Here is a 15,612-nt window from a genome sequence, read left to right as displayed (position 1 = left end):
GCCCTAATGTTTGAGAACACAGTGTCATTACCTGCAGTTCCCAGAATCGTCCCCAAAGGTCCATGTGTGTACAGCAAGCCAACCAAGATCCCAGAGAGGTGTCCAATGAAAGACGTCCTAGTAGGAAAAAAAAAAAAAAAAATGATTGCAACATACAGTATACATTAAAGGGATATTCCAGCGCACATGGGCTGCACATGCTGTAAAAAATAAAAATAAAAATAAAATACTCATCACCCTTCTGGGTTCCTACTGCACTCCACATCCTGCTCCTGTCTTGACACAGCAGGATATGGTTGTGAATGTTACATAGCCAATCACTGGCCACAGTGATGACCCACCTCGGCTAATGATTGGCTGAGAGGCAAGCCGTTTCTTACCGTGTCGAGACAGTGCCAGGAAGAACCGTAAGAGTTTATCTATGCCTTTAGTATACTTAAAGGTTTCAATCATGTCTCCCTTTCCCTTCTTTCCTCAAGCCTATACATATTAAAAGGGGTTGTGCAGGCAATATATATTGAGGACCTATCCTCAGGATAGGTCATCGATATGTGATGGGTGGGGGTTTGACACCTGGCAACCCCATCGATCAGCTGTTTGAAGAGGAGACGGCGCTCCATGGAGCACTACTTCCTCTTCATTACACTTCGTGTTGTCTCGGAATGGAGTGAGTACTTGTAATTACACTACACCACCGCTGCAAGGGAGGCAACATACAGTGTAATAAAGAGGAAGCATGGAACGCCACCTTCTATTCAAACAGCTGTTCAGCAGGGTGCCCGGTATTGGACCTACACTGTTTAGATACTGATGACCTATCAGGAGGACAGGGAATGAATATACACTGCCCGCTCAACCCCTTTAAGTCTCCCCTGATATATTTTATGTTTTAGACCCTCCACCAGTTTTGTAGCTCTCTTTTGTACTCTATCCTACTTGTTTTCCCTGCCACCTGTCCACATTGTTCACTCTTTTTGAAGCTGTCTGATATCAGAACCCCTACAGCCTTCTCTTCTGAAGTCTAGGCTCACCCAGAACTGAGGGTTCCTTCTCCCCAAGTGCATTATTTTACATTTGGACACACTGAACTGCAGTCTCCATTGTTAGGACCATTTGTCCAGAGAAGCTAAATCTTTTTCCATGTTCTTTCAGAAATATCAACCCTGTTACAAACTTTTGTGTTATCTGCACAATTGAGGCAGCAAAGGATACAGAAGATATAGCAAGACTTGAGAGAAAAACGCTTCCGTTTTGTCGCCATTCAATGTCATTGGGGACAAAAAGTAACTGATATAAATCACAGAATAAAATGCACCAAATGGATATGCCTCTGACTATACTAGCTAGTCATACAAGCAGATATTAAAAGTGGAGACTTTTGCCAATATATTCCTGTCAGGAACACACCGGAGCCCATCATGCACCATGTCACGGTCTCTCAGCATGGCAAGGGTCCTACCACTACGCTAACTATGGTGTGAACACGGTCTGAAGGTGATGAAATCCAGCTCACAGCCAAGCTTCCACACAACCGCATAGCAGGACAACTAATGCAATGTGACTAAAGCAAGACTGTAAGCCACACCCATATCAGACCGTGTGATGGAGGTTACCAGGTGCAAAAGAATGTTTAAATGCCAGGTAAAGGCACATTCAATACATATAAAACAAAATCACAGAAATATAGTTGCAAATATGGGGGAACTGCTCAAACCCCAAACACTGTAGCGTGTTTCTCATTGGGGGAACAGTCCCACCGCATGTGGACCGCAGCAAACGACCATCCCCAGCAAAAAATGCATACAATGGAGGATGGCGGCGCGGTCCACATGCACTACAAAGGCATCCTACACAAAACGGAGCATTGTGCGGATGAAAATATAATTATATAAATCACAGAAAAAAATGCACCAAACGGATATGCCTCTGACTATACTAGCTAGTCATACAAGCAAATATTAAAAGCGGAGACTTTTGCCAATATATTCCTGTCAGGAACATATCGGAGCCCATCATGACCCACGTCACGGTCTCTCAGCATGGCAACGGTCCTACCACTACGCTAACTATGGTGTGAACACGGTCTGAAGGTGATGAAATCCAGCTCAAAGCCAAGCTTCCACACAACCGCATAGCAGTTAGTGTAGTGGTAGGACCCTTGCCATGCTGAGAGACCGTGACGTGGTGCATGATGGGCTCCGATATGTTCCTGACAGGAATATATTGGCAAAAGTCTCAGCTTTTAATATCTGCTTGTATGACTAGCTAGTATAGTCAGAGGCATAGCCGTTTGGTGCATTTATTTCTGTGATTTATATAATTATATTTTCATCCACACAATGCTCTGTTTTGTGTAGGATGCCTTTGTGGTGCGTGTGGACCGCGCCGGCATCCTCCATTGTATGCATTTTTTGCTGGGGATGGTCGTTTGCTGCGATCCACATGCAGGTGGGACTGCTCCCCAATGAAAAACACGCTACAGTGTTTGGGGTTTGAGCAGTTCCCCCATATTTGCCACTATATTTCTGTGATTTTACAAAATGTAACTGAACAGAACGGAATGCTCCAAAAAGCATTTTGTACCGTTTGGTTGCGTTCTCAGACCGCAGAGCAAACCGCAGCATGCTGCGGTTTTCTTTCCATCATGAGAACTCTGACACAATAGAAAACAGATCCGTCCCTCGTTGACTTTCAATGGAGTTCATGACGAAGCCGTCTTGGCTATGTTAAAGATAATATAACCGGATCCATTCATAACAGATGCAGATGGTTGTATTATCAGTAACGGAAGAGTTTTTGCTGATCCCTGCCGGATTCAGCAAAAACGCTAGTGTGAAAGTAGCCTAAAAGAGATTGGAAGAAATTACTTTCCCATATCTACATCTCAGTGAATTGACTGATTAGTTTATATTTGGTCCGGAGTAGAAAGAGTCTTCTTCGCACTGGTTTTATTTATTTTAATTGCTGTGATTTTAATGCTGTTGTTTGTCTATATACCCTAGGTTTTCCATTTATATATATTGTCCAGTTTGAAGGCTGTCTGATTAATGTGCTTGTTTGAATTGAAGCATCTGCACTTTATCATTTTCTCAATCTAAAGATGTTGCCCCGATTGAAGAAGATTTGATGAATGGGCTATGTGTGATGCATTGACACTTTTTGTTTTATGTGATTTTATTATTTTATTGGTAGTAACTCTATGAATTAATATTGGTCTGATTTCAATTAGATAGATTATAATCATGCTGCACGGTTACTTATTGGAATCATGCATTCACTATTGTTGTGTTTTTCACTTACAATTATTGCCTATATTTCATATATTTGCTTTTTCACTCTACGTGGTCACCTTCATCGTACTCAGCACTTTCCTTACCGGGCATGTGCCTACATTTGGCATTTCTTCTCTGTTACACTTCCGCCAGTACGCCGTGATGAGGCGTCCATCATGTGATGATGGGGTCATCACGAGGATGCTACACTATTCCATGGTGCCATCGGCAGTTTATTCAGCAGGGCTATGATTAATCCTCACATGAGTTCATTAAGGTAACTTGATATAACTGTGCAGATATGATTCTGATTGGGTATTGGAATTTTTAATGAGTGTTTGGACGCTCATGATGCTGTCTTTCTGAGGCAGCAATGCGAAACACGTGTTAGGGAATACGTGTGTGCCTTATTTGGGTCTGAATTTGATATATGTATATTGTGGAGCAGGCAGTTACAGCTTAATTATTTATAGAATTCACAGTTCTGACAAATTCCCATCAGGGAATCCAAATAATAATAGTGGTGAAGAACAGTATAATTATTCACAGACAGCCACCATTAAGACCTAGCCTTTATTAGATATATTAAAACATACCATAAAGTGCCCTCTAAAAATAAGGCTCAGGGTACAGGGAAGAAAATTTGAACCCTGATGTTTCCCTATTCCTCATACCCTGCCTAGAAACGGAATGGCCGCCCCGATAAGGGTTTTCCCGTATCAGGAATCTCCTATATGCTCTAAGAAGGCCATGACGTCAGGATAGAACCCACCACTGTTATGTATAGTCTGTTCTCCCTTTTGTGATTTGCAATTATACCTGCCAGAACATGTATTAATTTGTCTGGCCAATTATATGCATTTTATTAAAATGTTTTCTAATAAAGAGGATCTAATTTCATAAAAAAATCAAGGCAATGTACAAAAATATTAAAAAGAACAGAACCCAGGACGGATCTTTGAGGTACACCACTTGTAACTTGTCTCTCCTCAGAATGCACACCATCAGCAACACTCTGATATCTATCCAACAGCCCACTGTGGATCCACTACTATCCAGGGAGTAAATCCAATCTTCAATAATTTATCTATCAGCCCTTTATGTGGCACTGTATCAAAGGCTTTGCTGAAGGCAAATCCATGGTGCCACCTTCGTCCAACACTTTGGTAACAAAGTCAAAGAAATCAATGAGATCAGTGTGATGTGATATGCCCTCATGAAGCCATGCTGTTTTGGATGCAACAAGATGCTATCTTTTATTTGGTCAACTATCTTTCTTCCAGGAGGGTTTCCAGTATTTTACTACTACTGAGGCCAAGGGAACTGGTCTGTAGTTCCCAGCCTTTTCTCTGCTACCTTTTTTGTGGCTAAGTACAACCATTCTGGCCATTCTATTTCTTCAAATTGTTTGTCCATAGTTACATTTTAAATATCTGGTATATCTGATTAACACCAACAGTCCTGTATTTATTTGTAGACATAACATTCACTCAAATAAATTCATAAGACCCAGGATAGATATCAGTGGTAAAAGGTCCAGAACTTCATAGATAACCTAAGCATTCATCTACGAGTGTGCATAGCATGTACGTTTTCAATGCAAACTATTGCTCCAGCTCTAACCATACAAGATATGATCTGGTCCTGACTCTGAGATGTAGGCGGTCCTCCCTGTGGGGTCACAAATTATTTGGGCAATTTGCCATACTAGTGTTCTTATCTTTTTGCTGCAATACAGAGCTGCAAAAGAGTAGCATCCACATAGTAATTAAGAATTAATCCCTAAACTCTGCACAGTGTATAACTTTCCATAGCATTCGCATCTCCTGCCTACTGTATAGCTCCATGTAAAGACACTAAACTATAAAGCAGATAGGAAAGGTCTCATGAGCCTAAGTTTGGCAGCCAAGCTACTGAAGCCTCAATCATAGTGTCAGCTTGTTGACATCAGCACTTGGTGGCCTTTCTGTTATCTATCTAAAAGAACAGGCAAGCACAACATAACAGAAACAATGTGAATCTAGTAGGCAAGAGCAGCTGCTCAAATATGTTTTATTGTGCTCTTTTAATTCCAACCTCAAAGCAAATTGGTCTTAAAATATGGATGAAGAAAATTAGTGTTCATACAAGTATTACATGTGCAGCATATAATAGACGCCATAGCTTTGGTCACTAGTAGTGGCAGTGTCATGTTTGGGCATGGGAGGAAAACACCACACCGAACATTGGAGGGAAAGGGGTGAGGGAATAAGGCATGGAAACTAGGAAAAGGAGATGGACACCTCCTAGTAAAACCCTAATCAAAGCCCTGACTAACTACCAGTATGAACAGACCTCAGAGGTAGGTGAGTTCATACACAGGAATACCTAATGTCCTAACTCACCCTATAGGACCCTGGTAGTAATGTCAGGACTGAGACAACCTGTTCTTCCAAAAGGAAGGACGAACAGGAGACTCCCTCATGCCTTAATACAAATGACAGGGAAATGCAACACACAAAATAACCCAAACAAAATACAAAAAGGAAAGAAAACATATAACTTCAAGTGGCTATGGCAGCACCAGGAACTCAGCCTAGATCAACACACCAGCTATCAACAACTCAAACTAAAGCTATAAACAGTATAGCATAGTGGGAGAAACAACAATAAATAGAGAAGGTTATATGACCATGATAGCCAGACCAGTAAGGGTATTTCCTATGAAAACTCACAGGTGTCTTATGAGAGTACTAGCATATGTCATGGACCTTCAGGAATTCAGTTCTAGTGTTAGGCCTCCGGCACACAACCGTTTCGTGGTTCATAAATTGCGGGACCCACTATAAAAACAAAACAAGAATAAAGGACTGGATGATTTTTTTTGTGGACACATAGTAATGAATGGGTCTACGTGTGATCTGCCAAAAATGCAGTTCGGACACGGACCAAAATTATGGTCCTGTGCATGAGCTCTAAAAGAGGACACCAGATGGGCTCTACTATATTTAAGTAAGTGGAGCTTTGGCGGCAGGAAGAGCTCCATTACTGGATTTTCAGCCTGGAGTTATCCAACAAGCAATGAGTAAAATGTTATTTCTTTGACTATTGCACAAATTTTACTACTGTTGTTTTGACGGCCAAACAAGATGTTCCCCATTAGTACAGCTGCTCCTAAACAGCGTCTCCTTACAATCCAGATGTTAATTTCTTAGGTAATGAGCTAACCACAGTGTACTTACACATTGCGAGCCTATCGTACAGTGATAATTACACATTCACCCTCTGTACTTCAGCTTGCACTGGCCATTTGGTTTCAATCATTATTCAATCTCTGCAGTATTTTTTAATGTGCTGCTTCACATGGGAAATACAATACATGCAATTTAATTTGCTCCATCATTAATTAAAATAAATGCACTCCAGACTTTCACCTTAAAGGTAATTGAGCACTTAAAGTAACTGTAGCAATGAAAATCACAGAGTAATCACGACAGAGATATCTAGTTTGAAGGTGCACTTTATGGAGACAATGTCCTGGAAAATTTATAAAAAAATAAATACCGGTAAAACAAAAACAAAAAAAGCCCCCCAAAAAAAGTGAAGCGAGAGTAGCATACACTTCAGTTTTAAGGGGTTATCCACAACCAGAAACCCATAGTCAGATGGCCAGGCAGGGTGCAGCAGTAAAAGAAAAACATTGCAGACAGTTCTTTCCAAAAGTAAAAAAGTTTTACCTGTCAGGAGTTCTCAGAGTTCAATGTCAGCTCTAGTCTCCACGGTCTCCATTTTTCACTGATAGAAAGTGTCACTACTGCCGGCCAATCTATAGTGTCAGTGGTGACCTGTACAAAAATGGACATGTGACCGCTAAGGCTCACCGGTTGCATGTGATTCCTGATTCATCACCGCTGAGGCCACTGACTGTCGGGCAGTGGTGATGTGAATGTGGACGTCAGCAGGGACTGGAAACAGCAGATACGGTAATTACTTGGTAATTACGGTTCCAGATACAGTGTAGCTGCTGTCCAGTCACTGGCCACTGCCTACAAGCCCACTGCTCACATAACTCTTGCCAACACTCCCTATCTCATACTCTTACCTAAATAGGTTGTCCAAGATTATTAGATACCTCAGACAATCTTAAAATTAAAATTAAATCATCTTAAACTAAAGCCTTTCTCCAGCGCCATTCTCTGTGGAGTTGACCCAGTACTCCTGCGTACTTAAAAACCTGCAATGGGAACATGCTGGTATACAGCATGTGACCGCTGCAGCAAATCACTGAACTCAGCAGTCTAACATGGAAAAAGAACCTACTTCACCCCAGGATCAAAGCTGTAAGAATGGGGTTTTAATATTCAACCAGTTTTCTGTATATGTCTGGCGACTGACCGAGACATCTGTGAGGCAGAGTATTAAGGGCCCCATACACCTTCAGTTCAGCTGTTAGCCGAATGCTCGTTTGGTCAACTGCTATCACCCTTCTTGACTTCCGCTTGGCTAAGAGTGTAAGTGTTGTCAATGGAGAGAGAGGTGAAAGCCGCTGCCAAACAATTCTGATGGTGGCTTATCTTTCAAAAGAAAAAGAGGTTCATACGTTGAAATTCAACACGTCATCTTTTTTGGGTAGAGCTGAGAGCTCCCCATACACGGTGGGTTCAGCAGACAATAGCTTAATGTGTATAGGGTTCCTTACATAGCAGACAGACTTCCTGTGATGTGGCTACTTCTGCATATGTAGCTGGGTGTACTCAAAGGGTGGTGACCCAAACAGGAATCTGATGGATAACCAAATGTGCCTCAACCTACAGAATACAATAAAGTGGAGATTCTGGGAGAATAATAAACCTGGTTCAAGTGAATGGGGCTGAGCTGCGATCCCAAGCACAGCCAATATACAACGCACAACTGATCGGCGGGGATCTCAGGTGTCAGACCCCCACCGATCAAATACTGATGACCTATCCAGAGGATAGGTCATTAGTATTAAAGTCTTAGAAAACACCTTTAATATTATTTGTGGGACTAGTAAAACAGCCTGTAAGTGTAACAGCATCCTCGATGCGACGCTGTCCCCCTCCTTGTTGCCACGGTTCCGGGCGCCGTGCTCACCTGTGATCATGATCTGTGCTTCCCTGTCTCTGTTGCTGCTCTGGAGATTCCGTTCCTCAGCTTCCAGTCTACCCGAACGCTGCTTGTGCTCGGCTGCTGTACGCATCACTCCTTGGGCGGGACTGTGTTGTGTCAGGTGATTCCATTGACCTACCCTGGCTCTCCCAGAGGTATTTAAGTGGCTCAGCTCTCTATGGTGAGGCGCAGCACTATGAAGTGCCTTTTGTGCTGTGTTATTAGAAATTTTTGGACATCTCTGACTTTTAGTCTAACCAGACTGTCTATTATTTTGTAATTCCTCTAGCGCCATTTTATGGAAACAGTAGGTTTAAAGAGCACACCAAATGCTTCAAATAACTTCTTTATTAACTTAAATTTTTCTTCATATATAACACAGCCGCCTCCGCAGCAGATAGTCGATGTAGATAACAAGTGTTGAAAAGATATCACAAAATGGCGGTATGATTAAGATGGTTCAACTGTTCAATCTCATCATTTAACATAAAATGGTGGATATATTAATCTCTTCAGTATCTGTACTGTCACTTTAAGCTATTTAAGCACTTTATGATCTCTCTGAAAGGTATATCTGAGATTTAACAGTTCTACTGGCTAAACTTGGTTTGCAGTATGCGGTTAGCAGTAACTATTTGCAGATTGGTTGAGTATGATCTGGTATGGTTGCAATTTGTATGGATTGTTCACAGTTCAGTAGTTGACAGTTTGCAACTGTAGCTTGCAATTTGGTGGAAAACACACATATAACTGGTTCAGTATACAGTTCTAATCACAATACTAACAATATGAACATTATATAACTTTTCTAAATACCTATTTTGGCCTCTTGTTCCCATAAAACCGGACTCTCAGTGGAGTGAATGTCTTTTCAGCTTCTGTCTCTGGTGAATAATGATTCTAGCAGCAGGAGCTGGGGGAATTCCCAGACAGGCTGTGTGTGAGGCTGGCTGTGATTAGTGGAAACTCTTGCTGTGTGAGAAGCTGGATGTGATTGGTCTAAATTTCTGCCCAGCAACAACAGATTCACATTATGCTTTCTGTTGTTTCTGCTGTGTCTCTGAGCTTACCTTACACTACAAAATGAATCTTTAAGGCATAATATCTTTTTCTGATTCTGTGAACACAAAATATAACAGCTATATGACAGCCAAAACATGATGTCACAAAAAATAACTCTGCTTTTGTCTTTAACACATAAACATAGGAACTGTATTAAAGGTTATTGGCAGGTCTAGCTGTATACACATATAAGCTATGCTAGCAACCTAGGACAGGTCTTAGCTGCCCAGCTACACTCTACTCAAGCGTCTCAGAGTCAAGGTCCTATCCTGTGCAATTGAGCTTGTTACCACCTGTGTTCCTGACTATGTGCCTCGCTCCTAGACTACGCTCTTCCTCTGATCCCTGCCTGCTTGCATCACTCCTCCTGTTGCCGACCCGTATTGTCTGACTTCGTTCCTGTGCTGCCTGCCCTGATCCATTGCTTGTCTCGTCTACGTCTCTGCCTTATCCTCCAGTTCCTGTTTTTGTTGCTCCTGGTAACGACCCTGCATGTCTAACCACGTCTGTACTGTCGGTACCTTCGCAGGTACCTCCTGGTTCGCCTGGACCAGCTGCTACTGACTCTGGGACTGCCCTGGAGTGGTACCTGGCAACTACCCTAACGGCAAAGTCTATCCTCACCATCAGATGCTCTAGCAAAACCAGGTAGCTGCTTAGTCACGCCCCTCCAGGGAACAGCCAGTCCGTAGCACAGTGGGTTCATATCCGCTGCCCGTGACAGTACTCTGAGGCCAAGGACCCCACTGGTCATCCCAAGACCACTGTTCATGATCTCTTACAGCAATTTAAGCACCAGAGTGAATGACAAGATGTATTGATGCAGTTTATGCTAAATGTTTCTGCTCGCTTGGATACCGTCTCTCATACAGGCACGGCAGGCACGCCAGTCACTCCTCCGCCTGCTATGATGCCACCAGTGATTCCAGAACAGACTGCCGCCGGAGTGCAACTCCTGCTGCCAACCCGCTATGGCCGTATCTGAACGACCTAATTACATGGGCTACACAGACTGATGTGCATTTTAGGGAACGTTCTAAGCATGCACCAGAAGACCACCTCGTTTCGCTCCTTCATTTCAGAGGCTGGTCCTTCCAATAGCATCCATTCCTCCTGAAGAGCCCATGCAGATTGAGTGCCTTCGTCTAACTGACCAGGAGCGCCTACGTCGCAAGGCAGAGAATCTATGTCTATATTGTGGAGCCAAGGCCCATTTTGTGCGTAACTGTCCCCAGAGGCCAGGAAACGCAATTGTCTAGGATCAGTTGGAGAGGTGGTTCTAGACCAGGAGAAGTCCTATCCGAAACTTTCCATTCCGGTGACTCTCTCTCACAAGGGAGTTACGCTATCTGTGCCGGCATTTATGGACTCTGGGTCAGCCGGTAACTTAATTCAACAAGCGCTGGTTAATCAGTATCGGCTTCCCACCATCCGGCTGGAGAAGCCTTTGTCAGTGATTTCAGTAAATGGAATACCGCTTCCTGAACTAATACTCACTGTTACTGTGCCCCTCAAACTACAAATTAGGGTTCTGCACTCGGCAGGGACGGTTCTAGGTGAAATGGGGCCCTGGGGCGAAAAACAATAAGGGGCTCCTGTGACAAACTCCCCTCTTTTGAGGTTGCCACGAGTGCTTGGAGAGGACTACTTGCCAGCCTTTTTACAATGTAATTACGGTCCCATGTTGTATGCACCGGTTTTATGCAATAGCGGCATAGTTATATAAGTTCATGTATTTTTCTGTCTTTGGAATTTTATTGTATGTTATGTGAGGGTACCCAGATAGCTATTTTTAGTGTTTTCGTGTAGTCTGAGTGCCATTCACCTAATAATATGCACTCAGACTTGAGCTATCTGGGGATATGTTAAATGTCTGTATTTACTGTAAGGGTTGTGACATTGTATGTTTAAATGGTGATTTCTGTCCTGTTGTCTCCACATGTGTATTGGCGATTTCCCTTTGTCCTGAGAGATAATTGAATTGCTCCTCAGGGTGTCTCCAGGGCAGAGAGGAGGAAACCATGATGCATTGTGGGGATGTATTGTGTCTGTGTATCCTGAATTACTGTGTATCTGTCCTGTATCACAGTCTTCCTTCTGGTCCCCTAGGGGCGTGTCCGCCAGATGGGGACCGGCATAAATACGGGCGGGTAGCCCTCAATAAAGAGTTGCTGTTTTACATTCAACATAGAGCCTCGTCTCATGTGTGTGGGGATTGCTATACGTGTATACTCCCCTGGCTATTACTCCTAGCTCTTGTAGGAGCTGTTCCTATTCCTGGTTCCTGTGGTGGTATCGGTGTCAAGTGGAGTGCTTGGAGTGCTCGGGAAGCACTAGGAGCATCTATCGAAGGAGGTACCTGGTCGGGGTGCCAGGAGATCCGTTACAGCCCCCCCATGACACTTGATGACTTTTACAGAAGAAACTGTATATTGTGGGGCACGGTGTATGCTATGTGTAAAAATATCTTATTGCAACCTTGTCGCACTCTGTTCTGGTTCACTTGGAGTAGGGTTCCCGCCCCAATTGTAAATAAAGAAAAAAACTCCAGCGTAATTACGATAATCTTGATTTCTTTTTATTGTATAGTTATTGCGGCTTAAATGTTACGTTTCGGCCATGTGGCCTTCTTCAAACCAATGCTGCTGGTGATGGAAGGAGGTCAGGCGCAATGTGGTAATAGATTTGCGGGAGTACCACTAGTGGAGACAGCGCTAGTGCCCCCATAATGTGCCAGTATAAAATACCCCTATATAGTGCCCCCATAGTGCTCCTCTCCCCCCTCCCTCCTAGTGCCCCCATAATGTACCAGTCTAAAATGCCCCATATATAGTGCCCCAGTAGATGCCCTCAGTGTCCACCATAATTTGTAAGTATAAAATACCCATTCTCAGTGCCCCCGTAGATGACCCCATAGTGCTCCTCTTCCACCTTCCCCATAGTACCCACCATAATGTGTCCCAGTATAAAATCCCCCTATACAGAGCCCCCATATAAAATAACCGTTCTTTGTGGCCTCAGTAGATGCCCCTATAGTGCCCACCAATAATGCCAGTTGGTGGGCACTATAGGTGCCAGTAAGAAGTGGCCCCAATGTGCCAGTAATAAGTGCCCCATAGATGTCCCCCAATAATGTGCCAGTAAAATGTGCCCTCATAGATGCCCCCCAATCATGTGCCAGTAATAAGAGCCCCCCAACCATCATGTGTCAGTAACAAGAGCCCCCCATATCATGTGCCGGTAGCCAGAGGACCCCCCCATCATGTGCCAGTAGCCAGAGTCCCCCCTATATCAAGTGCCAGTAGCCAGAGCCCCCTATATCATGTGCCAGTAGCCAGAGCCCCCCTATTTCATGTACCAGTAGCCAGAGCCCCCCTATTTCATGTACCAGTAGCCAGAGCCCCCCCGATCATGTGCCAGTAGCCTGAGCCCCCCCCATCCAAAAAACAAACAAAACACTTATACTTACCTCCTTCGCAGCTATGCGATGCAGGCCTCTTCCGGCCTGTGACCCGTGCTGTACAGCTCAGGGTTCAGGCGGCATGATGACGTCATCATGCCGCCTGCGCCGGCCTCTGATAGGCTTCCGGCCTAGTGCCTGCAGCCTATCAGAGGAAGGGGAAGGGACACACCTCTCCCTCCCCTGCCCTGCTGCACAGCCATCTGTATCGCTGTCCTGAGGACGGCGATACAGATGACTGGAGATGAGCGCTTCCACAATGGAAGCGCTCATCTCCGTGTGACACTGACTGTCCTGCCCAAAGAATTGCCCCCCCTTGCCTCTATGGAAGCGCCGGCCCTGGCACTCGGAGCTGATCTCTTTCTATGTCCTTCCAGTCTCTGTGAATCCCATTATTCTTGGGCTACCCTGGCTACGTCTTCATTCACCAATTGTTGACTGGCACTCCGGTGAGATTCTGTGATGGGGATCATCTTGTCACTCCACCTGCTTAGTGGAGGTCTGACCGGCCTCCCCGCCTACGGTACCAGCAGACCTGCCTGGACTAAAACAGCAATATGCCAGCTACGTGGACGTCTTTAGTAAAAAGGATGCTGAGACTCTGCCTCCTCATCGTCCATATGACTGTCCGATCGATCTTCCACCCCGGTGCAACCCCTCCTCGTGGTCGAGTCTACCCACTCTCACTCCCAGAGACTCAGGCAATGACCGACTACATCAAGGAGAATCTTGAGAGGGGGTTTATTCGTAAGTCCACTTCACAAGCTGGAGCCGTTTTTTTCTTCGTGCAGAAGAAAGATGGTTCCTTGGGGCCCTATATCGATTATCGAGGTCTGAATAAGATCACAGTGAAAAAACGATATCCTCTTCCGTTGATCTCCGAACTTTTTGACAGGATCCGGAGGGCTAGAGTCTTCACCAAACTCGACCTGCACGGTGCATATAATCTGGTCCGCATTCGAAAAGGTGATGAGTGGAAGACCGCTTTCAACACTCGTGATGGACACTGCGAGTACCTCGTCATGCCCTTCGGTCTATGCAATGCTCCTGCGGTATTCCAAGAGCTAGTTAATGATGTCTTTCGGAACCTGCTCTATACCTGCGTGATTGTGTATCTGGATGATATACTGGTCTTCTCTTCAGACCTTACAGCGCCTGAGGGAGAACAGACTCTATGCTAAACTCGAGAAATGCACCTTCGAGAAAATGACAGTACCATTTCTCGGATACATCATCTCGGATGCTGAATTACAGATGGATCCTGAAAAACTGAATGCGCTAAAGAACTTCCCTCGTCCACCGGGGCTGCACGCTATACAGTGCTTCCTGGGATTCGCCAAATTTTATCGGCAGTTTATTCCGAACTTTTCCTCCCTAACGTCTCCGATATCCGCTCTCGAAAAGTGGCGAATGCCAAAGACTGGCCTCCTGAGGCAGAGGCCGATTTCGTCCAATTAAAGAGCTCCTTTGCATCTGCACCTATTCTGCAACATCCTGATGTCTCCCGCCAATTCTTTTTAGAAGTGGACGCCTCTTCCATAGGAGCCTGTGCGGTCCTTACTGCAATAGAATTCCAAGGGCAAAATGCTCACTTGTGGATTTTCCTCCAAGCTCTTCTCTCCCACCGAGAAAAACTACTGTATTGGGGACAGAGAGCTCTTGGCCATAAAACTTGCCTTGGAGGAATGGGGTTATCTATTGGAAGGAGCCCAGCATCCGGGAATAATTTTCACCGACCACAAGAATCCGAGTACCTGCAGACAGCTCAGCGTCTGAATCCTCGCCAAGCAAGATGGGCACTTTTTTTCTCCCGTTTTAACTTTGAGTTACACTTGATGAGAAAAACATCAAGGCAGATGCTCTGTCCAAATCTTTTGATTTTTCTGACCAGCAGGAGGAGCCTCAATACATGATAGATCCTGCTTGCTTCATCACAGTGGCTCCTGTCCTGATAAGAGACATTCCTCCCGAGAGAACATTTGTACGCTCTGCCATAAGGAAAAGCATCCTGTCATGGGGACACAACTCCAAACTGGCTGGTCATCCCGGAATCCGCAAGACCACTAAACTAGAGTCTCCCCACTACTGGTGGCCCACATTATCCAAAGACGTAGGTGACTATGTTTCGGCCTGCGCCGTCTGTGCTCATAATAAAGTTTCCAGGAGCAAACCTCCAGGCCTGTTGCTACCTCTACCCGTTCCTGATGCTCCATGGCAACACATTGCCATGGACTTTATTACTAATTTGCCTTCTTCAGCTGAATGTACCATGATTTGGGTGGTTGTGGATAGCTTCTCCAAGATGGCGCACTTTGTTCCGTTGACCGGATTACCCTCAGCTGCGGAACTCGCCAAACTGTTCATAAAACATATACTTCGTTTACATGGCTTGTACATATTGTTTCCGATCGAGGAGTTCAGTTTACGTCCAAGCTCTGGAGAGCCCTCTGTCATCTCTTAGAAATAGATCTGGACCTCTCTTCCGGTTGTCACCCCCAAACCAACGGGCAAGTAGAGCGGGTTAATCAGATATTGGAGAACTACCTTCAACATTTTTCTTCAACGCAACAAGACAACTGGGTATCACTACTACCCTGGGCAAAGTTCTCCTACAACAACCACACTAGTGAGTCTACTGGATCCTTCCCATTCTTTGTTGTCTATGGTCAACACCCCAGTACTCTTCTTCCTGTTCGTGCATCTTCCGGG

The 15,612-nt window shown here is 44.6% G+C and overlaps 1 protein-coding gene across 3 annotated transcripts in view; it reads right to left on the bottom strand.

The window, feature by feature from the left end:
- Positions 1-15,612, bottom strand: part of RHBDD1 (rhomboid domain containing 1) — a 93,600-nt gene that overhangs the window by 43,300 nt on the left and 34,688 nt on the right. For all 3 annotated transcript variants that reach the window (XM_044289436.1, XM_044289437.1, XM_044289438.1), the window contains exon 4: positions 32-117. In XM_044289436.1, coding sequence (XP_044145371.1) covers positions 32-117 — 86 coding nt within the window. The remainder of the gene's footprint in view (positions 1-31; positions 118-15,612) is intronic.

The sequence above is a fragment of the Bufo gargarizans genome, chromosome 4 (genome assembly GCF_014858855.1).
Source record: "Bufo gargarizans isolate SCDJY-AF-19 chromosome 4, ASM1485885v1, whole genome shotgun sequence".
Classification (NCBI taxonomy): Eukaryota; Metazoa; Chordata; class Amphibia; order Anura; family Bufonidae; genus Bufo; species Bufo gargarizans.
The sequence above is the reverse complement of the archived record's forward strand: the minus strand, read 5'-3'. Positions and strand labels throughout refer to the sequence as shown.